At 44.6% G+C, this 20,549-nt stretch overlaps 1 protein-coding gene across 1 annotated transcript in view; it reads left to right on the forward strand.

The window, feature by feature from the left end:
* Positions 1 to 20,549, forward strand: part of GABBR2 (gamma-aminobutyric acid type B receptor subunit 2) — an 856,335-nt gene that overhangs the window by 813,074 nt on the left and 22,712 nt on the right. Inside the window, exon 17 of the mRNA XM_075921529.1 lies at positions 1,811 to 1,940. Within this exon, the coding sequence (XP_075777644.1) occupies positions 1,811 to 1,940 (130 nt within the window). The remainder of the gene's footprint in view (positions 1 to 1,810; positions 1,941 to 20,549) is intronic.

Consider the following 20,549-nt stretch of genomic DNA (forward strand, 5'->3'; position numbering starts at 1 on the left):
GATTTTAGCCTGTGTTTCTAGAGATAGAAGGTTTGCTAACAAGTGGAAAAAAATAAAACAATAAGTATCGTTATACTTGTAAGTCAGTGGGTGCCGAAGGATTGGTGGGCCCCTGGGCCTAGTGGTTATCCTGAGCAGCACTGTGAGCTCTCCATTCTGAGGAATGTCAGAGCAGCACAAAAGCCTGTTTCCCTCCCCCTGCAGCAGCAATCTGCCTGCTGCTGTGTTCCTAGTAGAGGGCAGAACAGGAGCAGTCCATTGATTTGCTCTTTGTTTGTTCCCCAAACAGCGCAACTCACTCAGCTGTCAGACACTTCCCAGAGCTTTGAAAGGGCAAGGGCAGCAGAGATCAAAACACTGAACCGTCAGGGCAGGCATTGTGGGATACTAGTGAAAGCCAGTTCTGCCAACAAAATAAACAGCAGAGTCTACACTGGCTCTTTCTTGACAATTAAGGGAGGAGGAAAGAAAAAAAAGTCTCTTATAGGGGTAGAGTTTTTTGTCACCAAAACTGGCTGTTTTTCTCAACAAAAGTCACATTGCAATGTGACCGCTTTCATTGTGTAGCACAAATTGCGTAGCTTATTTCAATGTAAGGGTGCTGTGTAGACGCATCCTTAGTTATTACCAGACTAGACACAAACCACGTTGGGAATTATACTGGTTCTTCATAACATTGGGACAGAGGTCCAAGAGTATAGAATCATAGAATACTAGGACTGGAAGGGACCTCGAGAGGTCCAGTAACCTGCCCTCATGGCAGGACTAAATACTGTCTAGACCATCCCTGATAGACATTTATCTAACCTACTCTTAAATATCTCCAGAGATGTGGATTCTACAACCTCCCTGGGCAATTTATTCCAGTGTTTAACCACCCTGACAGTTAGGAACTTTTTCCTAATGTCCAACCTAAACCTCCCTTGCTGCAGTTTAAGCCCATTGCTTCTTGTTCTATCCCCAGAGACCAAGATGAACAAGTTTTCTCCCTCCTCCTTATGAAAGAGTAGAAGCTCTTTCCATTCAGACTTTGTCTAAACAGATTAAACTAGATACCCAAACCTGCTAAGAGAATTCCAGAGTTCCAGACTCAGAAGAACTCAGGGATCATTCTATTAAAGGCTGTGACTATCTCTACAACTTACCTTCATCATGTTTCTAGATCTGGGATTTACAAAGAAGCAATGTAAAGTGCACACCTTAATCCAGTATTACTGTCTCAATTCTAGAACCAGATCAAATTCTGGGGACAGATTGTCCCTAATAATAGTGTAAAGAGTGGTACAAAGAGCCTACCAGGGTAATCACAGTCCAGACCCTGTTCCACTCCCTACTCAGGAATGTTCCTGCCAGTACAGTACAGCCCCTAGGGGAGGTCCTTCTTTGTTTCTGTACAGTCCTTTATGGTGCAAGTGCTATAGGACAGTGTTCTTTCTCTTGCTCCTTCAGGCAAGTTGCTGGGGAGAGGTCTTTGCTTCTCGCTCTGTACTGTCTGAGGGATGCTTTGCCCCCCTTTTCTGGAGGCTGGTACCAAGGGGAGTGCCAACCTGAAACAGCAGCTGAATGGCCACCTGCTGGCAGGCAGGTTGGGCAGTTTGAATTATGAAGGATCTAAAAAATTAGAAAATAATGTTCCAATCTCAGAGGCTATCGGCCCCGTTGTTTGTCACACTGTAGTAATTGCAATGCCAAGCTGTTGGCTATTCTAATTATAGAAAGTTTTACACGTACTACATAACTGGAAGCAGTGACTTGTGTTTTTCATGGTTCTCACTCACTAGGTCTCCTACCCTTTGTCTTTGTTTTACAGCTGGACAAAGATTTAGAAGAAGTTACTATGCAGCTCCAGGACACACCTGAGAAGACAACATACATTAAGCAGAACCACTATCAGGATCTTAATGACATCCTCAGTATACGGAACTTTACAGACAGCAAAGGTAAGAACTGGTGGTGCCTGTTAAGGGCTTGCTCCAGCAAGTGCTAAGCAGACTGGCCCTGATGGGCTGGCTCCAGAAAGTTCAGCATTTTACAGGACTGGGTGTTAAATTATTAGGTATAATTTTGCAAATATGCAGAATCAAATACTAAACTAGACTGTGTTCACCGCTTAGTTACCTCACTGTATAAAATGGCCTTATCCTATTGTGTGCTCTATGGGCATGTCTAGACTACATGCCTCTGTCGACAGAGGCATGTAAATTAGACATACCGACATAGTCAACGAAGCAGGGATTTAAATATCCCCCACTTCATTAGAATAAAAATGGCCACCGGTTGTGCCGGCTCAGCTGTTTGTCGGCTCAAAGCAGCAGTCAAGAAGGGGATCGGTCGACAAGGAAAGCCGTTGTCAACTGATCCTGTAAACCTCATTTCACGAGGCATAAGGGATCGGTCGAGAACGGCTTTCCTTGTCAATCAATCCCCGTCATTTTTATTCTAATGAAGCAGGGGATGTCTAATTTACATGCCTCTGTCGGCAGAGGCATGTAGTCTAGACATTCTCTAAGAGCATATCATGTGTGGCAGAATATCATAGAGAAAGATATTTTAAAATATGTTCAGAATCAAGGATTTTCAATGTTGCAATCATAAATAGAGAGTCCTAGAGGGATGATATAAAAGACTTTTTTGCTTTATTTTGGATGTTGTGACAGTTAACTGTCAGTATTAAACCTGACCTGACCTAAAAAAAGAGTTCCACATAAGCTCAAAAATGTCTCTCTCTCACCAGCAGAAGTTGGTCCATCAAACAATATTTCCTCACCCATGTTGTCAGTATTAAATGTGGGAAAGCCAGTTTTTAAACATGATGGTTTTATTAGGGTTTTGGTTTTGGCAAACAGGCATAAAAATAAGTATTTATATGCTTATTTACTACGTGCTGATGTGAGGATTCCAAATGTAGGATTGGAGACATTTGTATGTGAAAACTGTTGCTTAGAAATAGGTTTTGCAAAAAAAGGAATTTTCATTACTACTATAATTGCTCTCACCATGTGTTTTGCATAACTCCCCAAAGACATACCAGCAAAACAATTACTTCCATTAAAGATGTTCCACCACTGGGAAGCAGCGTGATCCACTTGAGTCATAGTCAGGACACCTTGCTTCTATTTCTGGCTTTGACATTGATCTGCTTTGTGACTAAAATTGGGATAATGATGTGACAAATCAGGAAAATGGCTTATTATTCTGATTAATCTTATGTGTGACCCAATTTCCCTGTTCAGTTTGGTATTGTTACCTGCCTGGAGGCATAATCAGATCAAAGGAGGCTGTAAAAGTGGGGCTGCTGAGAAATCAAGGAAGGGTAAACAATGACACATATTAATTATTAGACAGCCTCTACGGTACCTGCTTCAAAGAAATTAAGAACAAGAGTTGGGCCATCAGCTGGGAGAAGAAGCTACTTTGCTAGAACTATCCAGACTACGAAGTTTGTCTCTTCCCAAGACAAAGGCTGAAATCAAAATGTCCTGACAAGTTAAAAAAATGACCCTGGCAGAAAACAGGGGTAGGAGTGCTAGGTCTGTCAACAGCAATTCTGGGCCCCAGGACAGAAAAAAATAATGGGCCCTCTTCCCCCACCCTTGACTGGGAGTCACAAGCCCTGCCCCACAGAAAAACCCCAATCATCTCCCCTTGACCAGAAGATCCCCCTAGTTGGTTGCAACTCAGTCCCTAACCTAAATGCATAATCAAATCAAAGGGGGCTGTAAAAGTGGGGCTCCTAAGAAATCAAGGAAGAGTAAACAATGACACATATTTATCAGACATCCTCTGCAGTACCTGCTCTCCGCCACGCCACCCAGAGGACCCCAAGGCCTGCTGTAGCCCCATCCCACCTGCCCGGAGGAGCCACTGGCCAGCCTTAGCTACATCTTCCCTCACTTCTCCAGGCTTTACCCAGCAGTATTTCTTACTCAACCACCCTGGAACCTGCACTGGGTATTTCAAAAGTGTCTTTCAAGAGATGCTTTTCCTCAGAGCAGGTTGGGTCTGGGGATGAGGGGGAGCATTTTGCATTAATTAATGTTTTTTCCTGTTTAATGACTTCAACAATTAAGGAGGATGACAAGGCAAACACTTAATACCACTGAGTACCGGATACAGATTTGAGATTTTATACATGCAGCATCCTACAAGAATTTCATAGAAATCCAAAAACTAAGCACATTCTCATAACTCTGATATCTATTTTAATAATATTTGCACACACATGAGGCAGACACACTCTCTATTTGTCACACTTCAGCTGGTGCCTGCAAGCTTTGGAATGAGCTGGCACCTGCTCTGCCGGTGTAGCAATATATGTTTTTGGAAAAACTAATTACCATTCTTTGGGATGTCACAGTGAGACATCACAGAATTGATTAATGGATTCCCAGGTCAGAATGGACCCTTGTGATCATCTAGTCTGATCTACGATATAACATATAGGCTACGTCTACATTGGCCCCTTTTCCGGAAGGGGCATGTTAATTTCACGAGTCGTAATAGGGAAATCCGCGGGGGTTTTAAATATCCCCCGCGGCATTTAAATAAAAATGTCCGCCGCTTTTTTCCGGCTTTTAGAAAAGCCGGAAAAGAGCGTCTACACTGGCCCCGATCCTCAGGAAAAAGCGCCCTTTTCCTAGGAATAAGATCCTCCGGAAAAGGGCGCTTTTTCCTGAGGATCGGGGCCAGTGTAGACGCTCTTTTCCGGCTTTTCTAAAAGCCGGAAAAAAGCGGCGGACATTTTTATTTAAATGCCGCGGGGGATATTTAAAACCCCCGCGGATTTCCCTATTACGACTCGTGAAATTAACATGCCCCTTCCGGAAAAGGGGCCAATGTAGACGAGCCCATACTGTAGAACTTCCCCCTGAATATTTCCTAGAGAATATCTTTTCAATAAACATCCAGTCTTGAATTATGAGACGTCTCACCAGAATCCACCACAATTTAAGTTGTTCGAATGGTTAATTATTCTCAACTAGCCATGTCAATTAATCACAGTTAACTCACCAATTAACTCTAAACAAATTAATTAGGATTTTAGAAAATAATTGTTATTAATCCCTGTGCTGATTGCACTGTTAGTACTAATTGTTGTTGCCTTTTCTTGAATATTCGCAACATCCAAGAAAAGCTATACACATCGTTCAGCATCATGTCTCTCTGCAGAGTGTGTTACTGTTAAAGCAAACAGCTGTAGTGTCCATGCAGCATCAGTCAGTGTGCCATGACTCCAAGATCATTGAGATTGCTCAGGATGTCCAGTGATAACCAGTCAAAGGAAGCAGTGCATTTTTCAGAAGCTTCAACTTTGTAGTCTTCTCATTGTGATATAGAGTATGTATTCATAATGCAGGGGTTCCTCAGGAGGGCAAGGTGTGACTGTTTGGAAGATGCAGTTTGAATAACATCTCTTAGCCCTCTGTCATTTACATTATTGAGTGGTCTGCAGTCCATAGCTATCCACTTGGTAGTAGCATTGGTTAAGCTGTTGTACTTTGATCCAAGGGCTTGTAGCAATCCTTGAAACTCTGTAAGCATTGTCCCTCACAGCTGGCAAGATTCGTTTGCTGTTGGTGGGTTACCTATAGCAGTGGTTCGCAACCGCTGGTTCACGGCCTGGTGTCAGGCTGTGAAACGCTGGCTGCCGGACCGGGGCTGGCACACACAGCCAGCACATTCCCTCCCACTGCAGCTGTTAGGACAGGCATCTCCAGCCCTGCCTCTCAGCCATCCAGCACCAGGCAGGGGTAGGGTCTCCTCCTGGACATGGAAGAGCTGTTTGCTGCATGGCAGGAGTGCCGCATGGAGCCCAGCGTGGCAGCCTTAGAGCAGCCATGACCCAGGGAACAGCATTCAGCTGGTGGCTGGAAGGCTGCCTGGGACTAGGTGAGGGGGGAGGAGCAGGCACTGGGGGCTCTGGGGGCAGTGCTAGCGCTGGGGGGGAGCTCAGGGGGTGAAATTAATACTGGGGGGCTCTGGGAGGCGGAGCTAGTACTGGAGAGTTCTAAGGGGTGGGGGACTAAGAGGTGGGAGGCTGACACTGGACGGCTCTGGGGGTGGGACTAGTAATGTCGGAGATACGGGGGCAGGGCTGGCACTGGGAGGCTCAGGGGATGGGCTAGTATTGGGCACTGGGGGCTGGCATTGGAGGGGGAGCCCAGAGAGGGAGTTAGGTGCAATGGGGCTCTGGAAACAGGTGGTTAGCACCTGGGGAGTCTGGAGCAGGGGCTATGAGGGGCGTGAGGCTGGCTGGTACTGAAGTGTTTGGGATGGGGGGCTGGCACTAGGGGGCTCTGAGGGTGGGAGGTTGGCACTGGGGGAGTGGGTGTAGGGGATTCTGGGGTCAGTGGCTGGCACTGGGGTGAGGGCTCTAGGGGTTAGGGCTGGTACTGGGGGACTCAGGGAGCCGGGGTGAACCCCAGCCCCCAGAGCTGCCATGAACATCCAGCTTCAGCTGCAGTAGCTGCTGGCCACGTGGCAACTGCTGGAGCTTAAGCTGGCTGTTCGCAGCAGGTCGGTGGGCTGGGGCTTTTGGAAGACCGGTAACATTTTATTTGCATGTTCCTTATTTGTATAATGAATATGCAAATGTGCAAATAAAATGTTACTAGTCCACCCAAAGTTTATGAATGGGTTTGCCAATCCGCAGTATAAAAAAGGTTGGAACCATTGACCTATAGCACAAGAACCAGAGGCAAAACATGTGTAGTGTGTAGGTAGTGCCGCAGATTTGAAGTACTTTAATGGTTTTGGAATTTAGGCTTGCAGTTGCTACATAGAACCCTCTTTTTATCCAGTGCAACCACAACTGATTAATCATGACTGATTTTTTCAATCGCTTCAAATATGTAATTCCCCACTATTCCTCTTCTAAGGCTGTTCCACAACTTCACTTCTCTGACGGGTAAAAACTTTGATCTAACGTCAAGCCTAAATTTGTTGATGGTCTGTTTATATCCATTTCTTCTTGTACTAACCCTGGCCTTTAGGTTAAATAGCACCTCTCTCTTCCTGATGTTTATCCCTCTGGCTTTATCTACACTACAAGCTTTTGCCAGAAGAGGCAATGCAAATGAAGCGTTGATTAGCATTTTGTCTTGCCTCATTTGCATAATCTCCTCCAATGCCTTTTACGCAAGTGGTTTTTGCGCAAAAACAGACAGTGTGGACATGTCCGTTTTGCACAAAACCCTCTTTTTTGCATGAGATCCTTATATCTATCCGGGAGAGGAATAAGGATCTCGAGCAAAAAATGGTTTTTTGCACAAATTGGAGACGTCCACAGTGCCTGTTTTTGCGCAAAAACCTCTTGTGCAAAAGGCATCAGAGGAGATTATGCAAATGAAGTGTCTCAAAATGCTAATCAGCGCTTCATTTTCATTGTCTCTTCAGACGTATTTATAGAGAATGATCATACCTCCCCTCAGTCTTTGTTTTGTTAGGCTTTAGCCAATATCCTTAGGATACTTTTGTAAGGCAGTTTCTCCATCCCTCAGATCATCCTAGCAGTCCTTCTCCGAACCTATTACAGTTTGAAATCAGTTTGCTGAATAAGGTAAACTGGAATTGCACCGAGTATTCCAGAAGAGGTCTCACCAGTACCTTGTAATAATACAAGTGATGATAATGCTTCCCAATCTCTGCAGGAAATACTTCACTTGATGCATCCTAGGATTGAATTAACCTTTTTCACAGCTGCGTTACGTTGGCAGCACATAGTCATCAACCAATACACGCAGGTCTTATTCCTTTTCTGTCACTTCCAACTGATAAGTTCCATGATCTTTTGCTTTGTGTTAGAACTATCAATTAAGAATTCACAGCACAAGTAATGTGTTCATTCACGAGGGCTGAAGGCTGGAGCTCTATGCAACAAGAGGGCAGAAGCCTATAAATCTTTGGGGCTGAAGGTAGGGGGTCATAATTTTTTCTAGTGGGGATTCAGGGTTTTTTTGTTTTGTTTTGTTTTGTTTTTTAAGTCTAAATGCAGTTGCCAGGACAAAAAGTTTGAGAGAGCCTGATCTAAAGTTCTGTATTGTTTTATTTTTGAGTGCAGTTATGTAAAAAAAAAATAAAAAAATCTACATTTGCAAGGTGCTCTTTCACAATAAAGAGATTACATTATAGTACTTGTATGAGGTTAATTGAAATACTTTCTTTTATCTCTTTTACAGTGAAAATATTTGTAATAAAAAAATATGAAGTGAGCACTCTACACTTACTGTTCTATTTTGGAACTATAATCAAGATATTTGAAAATGTACAAAGCACCTAAAATATTTAAATAAATTGTAGTCTATTGTTTAACAGTGTGATTAAAAGTGTGATTAATCATGATTAATTTTTTAAATTTCATGATTAATCACAATTAATTTTTAATAGCTTGACAGCCCTACGCTCACCATTGAAAATGTATGTCTTATTTCCAATTTGAATTTCTCTAGCTTCAGCGTCCAGCGCTTGGATCATTTATATCGTTCTCTGCTAGATTGAAGAGACCATTATTAAATATTTGTCCTTCTTTAAGTACCTTGGGGTGTTCTACTGTACGTGCCCTAGCATCCCCTGTGCATTTGATGAAAGATTTTTCATAGCAATATCCATTCAGCTCATGCATGTGTGTTACACCCTCTCATGATCCATGCCATTGATGTATAACACTGTATGAGTTAACCATCCTCACTTCCCTCTCAACTGACCCCGCTTGAGACCGGGCCTCAGCTAGTTGTCCAAGTTGAGTTTTGCCTCAATCGTATTCTCTTAGCTTCTGTAGTTAGTGTATTACAGTAGTTAATACTTAGTAATAGTTTAGTTATAGACAGATTTTTTTCTAAAAACACATATAAAATATACTATGGTGCTGTGTCCACTGCTTGCTATACTCACTAACCCCCCATCTGTCCGCCGCAGCCGAATCATGGCCTCCCCTCCTACCCATGCCACAGCAGGAGGGGGGCTGCCACCAGCTCTTCCTGTGGCCAGTTGGGGGCTGGACCATGATTGGGGCTATGGACCGGACGCTGTGGCCAGATGGGGGCTGGGCCCAATTGTACAGGGTGTCTGGCCGGGGGGAGAGGTCAGGAGCAGGCTGGGGGCAAGGTGTTTGTCCAAGAGGGCAGGTGCAGGCGTAGGCTGGAGACAGGGTATCTGGCCTGGGGGCAGGGTGTTTGGCCAGCGGGAGGGAGCCGGAGAAGGGGAGGGTGCAGGAGCAGGCTGGAGCAAGGATTCTGGCCAGGGAGGAGGGTGCAGGAGTGGGCTGGGGTCAAGGTGTCTTGCCAGTGGGGAGAAGGAAGGAGCGGGCTGGGGGAGGGGGTGCGGGAGGTGTAGGGGCTGAGCATGAGAGGCTGGGGGGGCACTTACTTCTTTTCGTGCCTCGTGCTGCTCCCAAGCACTGGAGGCTTTCCCCTCTGCTCCAGTGGGGAAGCCACTCCAGCCCCGCTTCTACTTCCAAATCCTGGGCCCCAATGCTTCGTGACCCAGCGGGGAACCAATGCCGGCCTTGGGCCAGGTGCTCAGGCTGCTGCCTGCCTCACCTGCCTGGCTCTCCAGCCTAGTGCCCCCCTCCCATAAGATTAGAGCTCCAGTGCCAGCTTCCTGCAAGGGGGAGGGAGAAGAGAAAGCCTCGAGGCCTCACACCAGATCCGGCTTGCGGGGAAGTGCTCTCACTGCTCCTCCCCTCCCCACAGCAGCTCGCACACTTCCCCATGAGCTGTATCTGGCACAAGGCTTTCTCCTCTCCCCTGCAGGAAGCTGGTGCTGGTGCTCTAATATGGGGGGAAGAGGGGAGAGACACGAGGCTTGAGTGCCGGGCAGGCAAGGCAGGCAGCAGCCCAAGCACCTGGCCCGAGGCAGGCAATGGCGGCAGTTCCCCGCTGAGTCAGGGAGTGTCGGGGCCCTGGACTGGGAAATAGAAGCGGAGCCAGATGCACCTGCCATTGCTGCCTCTTGACCCTCCTTCATGGGAGCCAGGGGAGAGCAGGGAGCCCAGAGGAGGTGCTGGGGGGAACCCCATGCCATGGCCGCTGCTTCCCCTTCTGACTCTGCAGAGGCTAGAGGAGCAAGGCGATGCAGAGCGATGTGATGACGTCACTCTGTTGTCCCACAGGAAAAAAAATATTTATGGAGAGCTATATAGCTGTGAAGTTTTTCATCCTCTCCAAGGGTGCTTTATTCTCCTGGCTTCAAGCATTGCTTGTTGTGTCAAGAGGCAGCCCTGATGAGTGACAGGCACTCCCACTGAATCCATTGCTTTGGGGAATCACGTATTTCCCAAAAGTGCAACTTCTGTCTGGTGTTAACGTCTAGAGTCAGAAGGAACAGGGAGATGAAATGTCAGTTCCTTATAATGTAGAACTAGCTGCATCCAGCCTCGGGCCCAGGCCAGCGCTCCCCCATATTATGGTTTCTGAGTCAATTGGCTGCCTTTTCTATTTCTGAGCTGCACTCTTCAAGGCATCAGAGAGGAAGATCCTAGAAATCTTCCAAAGACCAGGCCCCAAGTTCTCCAAATAGAGACTCTGCCTCAAAGAAGTCAAAGTCGTTACCTCCCCCTGATCTCATTGATCTCCGACATGATACTCATGAGGCTCTCAGGGTATGTCTACACTACCCCGCTAGTTTAAACTAGCGGGGTAATGTAGGCATACCGCACTTGCAAATGAAGCCTGGGATTTGAATTTCCCGGGCTTCATTTGCAAGTGCGGTATGCCTACATTACCCTCCTAGTTCGAACTAGGAGGGTAGTGTAGACATACCCTCAGGTACTGAGAGCTCCACTAAGCCTAGAGAATCTAAGGTGTCAGGTTCTGAGAGGCCATAGATACACACAGGAGACTGTGATGGCACGACGAGCTCTCCTGTGGTCCTGAAAGAGTGTTCAAGCTCCATTCAGATTCCCCTGGGATCTTTCAAAACTTATGGTTTGGTTCACTCATTCAACTACCGTTACTTCAGCTTAAACCATGGACACAGAACCAGCAATAATCTTGGCACTGCAAGAATTCCAGTTTCCCTGAAACCTTGAAGGATCAGAGACTCCTGATTCACTATTGCTCTTCCTGATACTGAGAACTTCCAGATCTCCAGTTCCCAGTACCAATGGCGATATCTCATACTTCCTCTATATCGAGAGCCTTCAGATACTCATACACCCATGCAATTTTGATGGTTATACCTCAGGTTCCTTCTGCTGCCTTGCCATATGACTCAGAGAAAGGGGATTCTGATGAACACTCTGCCTCGGCCTTCCAAATATCTGTGCCAGGCTCTTCACTCTGCCCTCATGAAGGTTTTATTTCTGAGGTCCCTGAGGAGCCTGAGTTCATTCATGACATATGTCCACAGCTGCCACCTGTGAGGATGAGCACCTGTGGATTTCACCACCCGTGCCATAGGACCCTGTGCCACAGTTCTCTAGGGCCTCAAGCTCTGCTTTTTGGAGAGACAGACGTTCCTCCTCATCCACCCTTTCCAGGAGACTGAAGCCTCAGGGAGAGACTTTTAAGAAACAGGAGGCCAGGGTTGACACAAGGATCGTTCCAACTGCCCACATCTCCCAAATGAAGCTGTTAATGCCACCTCCACCATGCCTGGCTGACAATTTTAAGCAGCTTGATCTCATCACGAGTGTCACAGATTGTTTACAGATCCCCATCAAGGAGACTGAAGAACCAGATCATAAGCTTTTTGACATTCTCCATGTTGCGCCTCTCTCTGCCCACATTGCTCTGCCAGTCAATGAGGTGCTCTTGGATCCTGCAAATGTCCTACTTCAGCCTCAATTCTTCCCACTTGTAAGAGGGCAAACAAAAACGTTGCTTCTAAGAAGTCAGAATTTTTATTTTCTCACTCATCTCCTAGTTCCTTGATGATCGAGGAAGTTAATGCACAAGGAAAGCAGTGTTGTGATAAAATCTATTCTGTGATAAAAATCTTAAGTGTGTCAACTAGTTTGTTAGAAAATCTTCTTCAGTTTAGAATCACCAATTACCAGGCCTTACTGGCAAGGTCTAACCACACAAACTCTTGTACACTGAATTCCTTTATTGAACATCTGCTGGCAGGGCACAGACAGCAGTTCCTGCTAATTGTTGCAGAAGACCAACCGCTCGCCAGGACACCTCTGCAGGTTTTGCACAACTTTGTCAACACTGCTGCTCATTCGATTTCCACAACAGTTGTTAAGAGGAGGGCCTCTGGCTTCAGTTGTCTGGATTCCCAAAGTAGGTTCAAAATCCAATCAAAGGCCTTTCTTTTGATGGTACAAAAATGTTTACTGGCAATGGTCAGGAATCTCTCTGCATACACTAAAAGATTCCAGGGCCATTATGATCTCTGAGGATCTACGTGCCTGCCCAGAAGAGAAAGTTGAGTCGGTCTGCAATGGGATCTACAAACGCTATGCTCAGCATGGACAGAAGAGTGAGGGGTGCTTCTGATGTTTGACAAGCAAGCAGCTTGACCACACCCCCACACAGCTGCCAGAGCTGCCAGTCAAAAAGGCAGGCACCCACAGCTGCTAGTCAATAACAACTCAGCCCCCTCAAAAGAGCACACTAGAAGCCAGTGAAAAGTGCCCCCACAGTGCAGAGATCCCAGTTCCTGAGCTTGCAGATACCATATGAACCTCACTGCAAGAGGCAGAAGTTTCAGAGGAGGACGCCACCCACCTCCAAGCCTCAACACCATGCCTTCCATTTCAGAGTATCAATTTTGATGGGATGGTCAAGGTCCTGAGTTCCAGTCCCCTTTCACACCAGCTGCAACATTTCACCTGCCTTCCTCCCTTTACCGCTTCCGTCAGGAGTGGGAATCTATTGCTATGGACAAGTGGGTTTTGGAGAACATTTCCACAGGGTACACCATCCACTTCAATTCTCTTCCCCATCCCTTTCCAAACATGAGAATCTGCTATGGCAGAAATCTCGCTCCCTTCTACATCTGAGCACTATAGTACCAGTCCCTACACAGCATAGAGGGAAGGGGTTTTACTCCAAGTATTTTCTGGTCTAAAAGAGAGCAGTGCTTGGAGACCCATCTCTAGATTTAAGACAACTCAACACCTTTGTGAAGGCAAAAAGAAAATCAGAATAGTGACATTTGCAGTGACAGTCCATTACAGGACCACGAGGATTGTATTAGCAACTGCTGCTAATCTCATAATCTCGAAGCACCCACTGAAATCTGAGCTCACTCAGAGAGGTCTATTTCCACCTTCACAACCTTTCTTAAGAACATTCCTATCGCAAAAAAAAATAAAGCTGAAATTTGGGCTAATTTATTTAAATTATTGATAAAGATATTGAGCAGAACCGGTTCCAAAACAGACCCCTGTGGGACCCCACTTGTTATGCCCTTCCAGCATGAGTGTGAACCATTAATAACTACTCTCTGAGAATGGTTATCCAGCCAGTCATGCACCCACCTTACAGTAGCCCCATCTAGGTTGTATTTCCCCAGTTTATTGATAAGAAGATCATGCGAGACTGCATCAAATGCTTTACCAAAGTCTAGGTATACCATGCCCACCGTTTCTCTCTTATCTACTAGACTTGTTATCCTATCAAAGAAACCTATCAGATTGGTTTGACATGATTTGTTCTTTACAAATCCATGCTGACTGTTACCTATTGTTTAGATGTTTGCAGATGAATTCCTTAATTATTTGTTCCATTATATTCCCTGGCACAGAATTTAAACTGACTGGTCTGTAGTTTCCTGGGTTGTTCTCATTTCCCTTTTTATACATTTTATACATATTTGCCCTTTTCCAGTCTTCTGGAATCTCTCCCGACTTCCATGACTTTTCAAAGATGACAGCTAAAGGCTGTCCTCTATCTGCTCCTCTATCTGCTCCTTGTGTATTCTAGGATGCATTTCAGCAAGCCCTGGTGAATACACAAGGACCAGATGGAAGAGGTATCTGAACCTTTAGCTATCATATTTGAAAAGTCATGGAAGTCATGGAAGAGATGTGAGGAAGACATCTAACTTCTCTAAGTAATTTTTAACTTGTTCTATTTTTATTTTAACTTTTAAACCTACCCCATTTTCACTAGCATTCACTGTGTGAGGGTATGTCTACACTACCACCCTAGTTCGAACTAGGGTGGTTAATGTAGTCAATGGAAGTTGCAAATGAAGCCCGGGATTTAAATAGCCCGGGCTTCATTTGCATCTTGCCGGGCGCTGCCATTTTTAAATCCCCGGTAGTTCGGACTCCGTGCCCGCAGCTACACGCGGCACGGAGTAGGTAGTTTGAATTAGGCTACCTAATTCGAACTACCTACTCCATGCCGCGTGTAGCCGTGGGCACGGAATCCGAACTACCGGGGATTTAAAAATGGCGGCGCCCGGCAAGATGCAAATGAAGCCCGGGCTATTTAAATCCCGGGCTTCATTTGCAACTTCCATTGACTACATTAACCACCCTAGTTCGAACGAGAGTGGTAGTGTAGACATACCCTTAGGCATCCCGTCATCATCAATCTTCTTGGTGAAAACCGAAACCAATAAGTCATTAAGCACCTCTTCCATTTCCAAGTTTCCTGTTATTATCTCTCCCTCTTCCCTGGGCAATGTGTCTACCCTATCCTTGGTCTTCCTCTTGCTTTTTATATATTTGTAGAACATTTTCTTGTTACTCTTTATGTCTCTAGCTAGACTGAGCTTCTTTCATGCCTTTGCCTTTCTAATCTTGCCTCTGTGTACCTGTGTTCTTTGCCTACATTCATCCTTTGTGATCTGACCTACTTTCCACTTTTTATATGACTTCCTTTTGATTTTTAGATTCTGTAGGATCTCCTGGTTAAGCCAAGGTGGTCTCTTATCATACTTTCTATCTTTCCTACGCAGTGGAATAGTTTGCTTTTGTTCCCTTAATAATGTCCCTTTGAAAAACTGCCAACTGCCTTCAGTTGTTTTTCCTTTTTGTCTTGCTTCCCATGTGATCTTACCTATCAGCTCTTTGAGTTTACTAGTATCTACCTTCCTGAAATCCATTGTCTTTATTTTGCTGTTCTCCCTTCTACCATTCCTTAGAATCATGAACTCTCGGATTTCATCCTCACTTTCACACAAGCTGTCTTTCATTTTCAAATTTTCAACCAATTCCTCCCTATTTGTTAAAGTCCAATCTAGAAACGCCCCCTCCTCAGTAGCTTTCTCAACCTTCTGAAATAAGAACTTGTCTCCAATGCAATCTGAGAATTTATTGAATAATCTGTGCCCGCTGTGTTACTTTCCCAACATATGTCTGGATAGCTGAAGTCCCTCAGCACCAAATCCTATGCTTTGGACAATTTTGTTAGTTGTTTAAAAAAAGCCTCATCCACCTCTTCTGTCGTAGACCCCTAGCATGACATCATCCTTGTTTTTACCCCTTTTAACCTAACCCAGAGACTCTCAACAAGTCTGTCTCCTATATCCATCTCCACCTCAATCCAAGTATATACATTTTTAATAATGATTCCCTTGGTAAAGGGTATTCTAACTGTGACCTAGCGTTTTATTCCTAATGCAAGTTGAACCTCTCTAGTCCATCACCCTCAGGACCTTTACTGATGCCAAACCACAGGAGGTCAATATTGTCTAGCAGCTTTACCAACTATTTCTACTGCTTACTGAGCTCTTAGAAGAAATTTAGGGATAAATCAGAGCTAAATAACAGCACAGAAAACAGAGCGCCCTGGCTGGTGGCTATAAACAAACTTAATGGAACCGTGGGAAACCTGGCCAGACAGATGATAAGTGAACATCACACCAACACTAAAATCATGCTGGACCATCGATGTTGCCAGACCAGAGAGTGCTGGACTAGAGAGGTTTAACTTAGTTTATTAGACTAATTCTCTGTGTATCTCATATCCTCTTTGTGCTCAATTAACTTTTCTACAGAATGCTGAAGCTTCTCAAATTTTAAATATCAGTGTCCCAGACTTTTAATTGTTTGCAACATCCAAATGCCAAGGACATTTTCTATTTTCATTTCCTTGTCCCTGGGTTAAATCATTTTATCTTTTTCTACACCGAATTGCAGATTTCAAACCTATTCACGTTAATCAGAATATTATTACTAATGATTTTTTTCAAATTCTTTCTTCCAGATTACTGGTATATAAAATATACAAAATTCCTCCTAAGAGTGGATTTTTTTTTAATGCCATTTACTTTTTTTTTTCTCCTAAATTGCTTCCACTCACAGGAACCTTCTTGTATGCAAGATAGTTCTTTGCTGGGAACTAACTGATTTAGCCAAAATAAAAAACCCAGACAAATAGATCCCCATTGTTTGTTCTAGCTAAAACAAAACCTTTTAAAGGTTTAAATAATGAAGAACCCTCCAAATCTCTTTATTATTACAGTTGCAGGACTCAGTAACTATGACTCTGTCTTCAGCTATGTTTACACTACACAACTTTTAATGACACAGCTGTGTTGCTAAAAGTGAGGCAGTGTAGCCACTGTTTGTCAGCACTTTTGTTGACAAAATACTTCTTCGCCCAACACATGGCATTTTCTTTGTCAGCAGGAGAGCGCTGTTTACACTAGCACTTGCTCCAGCAAATCTTTAAGCCCAAGATCACTTTTTGAATTTGTCAGACCAGGATCTATCTCAAACCCGAATACCCCTGCCCCGCCCCTTCTTTGAGGCTCTGCCCCTTCCCCACCGCTTCACCAAGGCCCCACTCTCATCATGCTATGAAGATTCATTCCAGGAGAGGGGGACAGAGTGACATCAGTGCCCCCCTGCTTCTGTCTCCCCCATCCTGCACAACAAGCAGGAGGCTTCCAATGGGCAGCTCTGAGGCTCTGGTCAGGAGCAGCAAGGCAGTGTAGGGAAGGGGCAGCTGAAGTGCCTCCCAGCCAAACCGGTCAGGATCACCTGTCTGAGGCTCCAAGATCTACCGGTAGATCCTGAACTACTGGTTGGTGACCACTGGGTTAGCACCTCAGAACAATAAAAAGTTTTGTCACTTAATTGCCAATGTAGACATAGCCTTAGATGAGTTTCAGGAAATGTACAGGCTGGTTTACAGCATATTATAACATTTGACAGGGAAGTTTTAGAGCAGGTGAATTCTAAATTTAGAGATGCCAGTGCATCTTAAAATAGCATTTCTTAAAATAGCAGCCTATTGTTAAGCCCCTAAATCTATAGTTTCACCTAAATAGGCTGCTTGATTTTGCCAGTAACCTCAGGCATGGAATAAGATTAACTGTAGAAAAATACACATAGTGATGGAGTGGAAAATCAAGGTGTTAGCAGCCCTCATTTGGGATGATCTGCAAGACCCACATCAACACATGAGAAATGTAACCATTCCAAACTTATGCCATTAAAACCCCCATGTCCCACCACAACCACACACATTCACTCTCTCTAGCTAAGGGAATATATGACCAAATCCTGAGATGTGCTGAGGTCTTCTGAGTTTGACTCTTTATACCAGTAGTGCTATGTTTGGAGACCCCTTTATGTACAGCAGTTTCATTGGATAGACCCTACCTATAGACCAGGGATGGGTAATAATTTTTGAACGGGGGCCATTTCAAAAACTTTTGAAGTGGTCACGGGCTGCCCCAAAAGGGGCAGGGTCTTGGACAGAGGGGTGGAGCCTTTAAATAGAAGGAGCTGAAAGGGCTCGCACCTGCACTATGGCTCCCAGGCATCACTTTAGTGGGGGACAAAAGCTGTGAGCCCTTGCTGTTTCTGGCCTTGCTGCTAGTACATTGCCTGGGGACTGGGGACCCTAGAGCTCTTTTAACTGCTTCTATTTAAAGGGCTCATGCCTTCCCCATGGCTGCCAGAGAACTCGTTGCTTGCCAGGTGTGGGGAAGGCACAAGCCCTTAAAATAGAAGCAATTAAAAGGGATCACGCTTCTCCGGCTGCCAGGCAAAATGCGCTGGGGGGCGGGGCCTGGACCTGCCACGTGGTTTGGATCAAAGCCTTTGGCGGGCTTCTGCCCATCCCTGCTATAGACTGAGAATGTTCAAGACACTTGCCTTGTATCCTTAATCCCATAACACTCCTGTAGCATCTACAGCAATTGCATAAATGGAAAAATAATATTAGGAAAGCATTTGATGTATTTTGTGCCAATGTTGGAACCTCTGTGATATAGAATCAAATAGCTTCCCAAACCAAAAAGTAAAATCCCATCAACTCTATTTGTTATCTTCTTCAGATGGTTTATTTTCACTGAGCACATTGCTTCTGCTAGCATTGCAGAGTTATGAGAGATGAGGATAGATTCTGTTCTGGCTTGCCTATGATTTTGTTCTAGTTTGCCAGAATTGCTAGCTATGTTCCAGTTGTTACATTCCACCCTCAGTTACATTGTATTCAGCCACCTTTGGAGCAGAATTTGGCCTGCAGGTTATTTACTACTAGTGATGATGTATATGCAAGAATGAGTTCAGACTGAGTTTTGCAGATTGGCATTTAGAAAAAAAAAAAGACAGATGTTACACCTCACCCTAGTCACTTGGACAGTGTATTGGAGCCAGTGCCCACAGGAGAATAACCCAGGCACTTGTTCACTGTAGGGCTCACATAAGTGGTCCCATGATGTCCCAATGTAGTGGGCTATTAGGGACTGAAAAGGCCCTGTTAAGGAAGTAGGGGGCATCTCTTTAATGCGTACCGCTATAGCGATTCTGGGTTGCTCCATACTGTGAAGTAGCTCCCAGGATGCTATCATAAATTAGAGCAATCCTGAGGCTACTCAGGTGTATGCCAAGAACTATATAGTCCTTCGAAGCAGGTGAAACTCCACTCTCTTTTCAACTGTGCCTTCTGTTATATTTGGCCCACCGACAGGAGGGAACGGGACAACTGCACCGGCACCTTGCAATTGAAAAAACCTCAGGACTCCCAGATGCTGCCACCACTGTGGTTACAGTGGCAGCTAGAGCCCTGGGCCCTTTAAATCACCACTGGAGACACATGCAGTGTGCTCCAGGTTGTGCTAAGAGCTTGCTGGGAAGGTATGGCACAGAGGGCTGGCTACCTCAGCCCTGCCCCTTCTGCCCAAGACCCCCACCCTACTGTCCGCCCTCCTGTGTCATATGCCTCCAGGAAGTATAGCACAGGATCTCAATCTCTTTTTCCTTGCAAATAAGTCAATGGGCTCAACTAATGACATACTCTACTACACCATTGTAAAAGTTGCTTTTCAGAGCAGAGCTGCACTTACTGCAGCTGTTAGTTTCTTTCTTTCATTCATTCACTGGTAACTGGTTGTCTTCTAAAGAGCTATAGATTAAATCTGCTAAAAAAGGAAGGTCCCCCTTGATCTTTTGTTAATCCTTTTCCCAGCTGGAAATGGATGCCTACTGACTCCAGAGTTTTTCTTCTCTTTTTCTGTTTAAGGGCAGACCCTGTCCTTAAATACTTACGCATAAATCCCACAGAAGTCTATGAGAGTAGAATTTCACCCTCAAGAAAAAGAGAATGACAATTTTATTGTTGGCATAGAAATTTTAAATCTTTCATTTACTGACATTTTAGCACTTAAAATATTCACTCTTAATGATGCATTAACATTACGTTTGGCATTTCATTAGCTCAAGAAATGATAAATGATTCATGAACAACAGGAGTTTTGATATAAAATCAAACTTCATATTCTTTGGGAGAATCCCTTCCTTTATTTCTACATCTGTACAGTAAGGTATAGAGCAGCTCATGGGGAGAATCAATTAATGACCTCTGCACTATTGAAAGTATAGTAAGAAGTTGAAGGCAATGGTATGCAATTCTTTCCCTTCCCCCTGCTTAAGAGAACTCTGATTTTTTCATGGTCACTTTAGTAAATTCTCTCTTTTTAGCACTATAGTTCTGCTCTGGGAAGATATTACCCATCAAGTTCTGAATCAGAATCAGTATAATCTAGATTTGCTGCTATAAATTGGCTCAGATTACATTGTGGCAGGTCAGGTTTCCCTATCTACTGTCAGTTGTCACAAGCCTCCAATGTTTTTTAGTGTAACAATTTTTCCTCATACAGAAATAGTTCAAAGAAAAATAAACTTCAAAGGCAGGTTTCTAGTAACTGCAGGGGAAAAGAAAAGTTGATCTGTGACAGAAGAGAGAAATGATACTCAGTGAAGTTGCTTTGATGAAGGCATTATGCATGAGACTGAACCACAGATAGATTCAAAGGCTTTCAGAAAGGAGATGTATATTACTTTAAAGGGACACTACTTCAAAATAGGGATTTCCTTTATTTTGTGTCTGAACAGAGGTAAGCAAATGGAGTCTAATCTTGATAGGAGCCTGTGGGTGCTATCCTAATAGAATCATAGGGCTGGAAGAGACCTCAGGCGGTCATCAAGTCCAGCCCCCTGCCCAAAGCAGGACTAATCCCAACTAAATCAACCCAGCCAGGGCTTTGTCAAGCCGAAACTTAAAAACCTCTAGGGATGGAGTTTTCACCACCTCCCTGGGTAACCCATTCCAGTGCTTCACCACCCTCCTAGTGAAATAGTTTTTCCTAATATCCAACCTAGACTTCCCCCACTGAAACTTGAATACTTAATACTA

The sequence above is a fragment of the Pelodiscus sinensis genome, chromosome 2, assembly GCF_049634645.1.
Source record: "Pelodiscus sinensis isolate JC-2024 chromosome 2, ASM4963464v1, whole genome shotgun sequence".
NCBI classification, from domain to species: Eukaryota; Metazoa; Chordata; order Testudines; family Trionychidae; genus Pelodiscus; species Pelodiscus sinensis.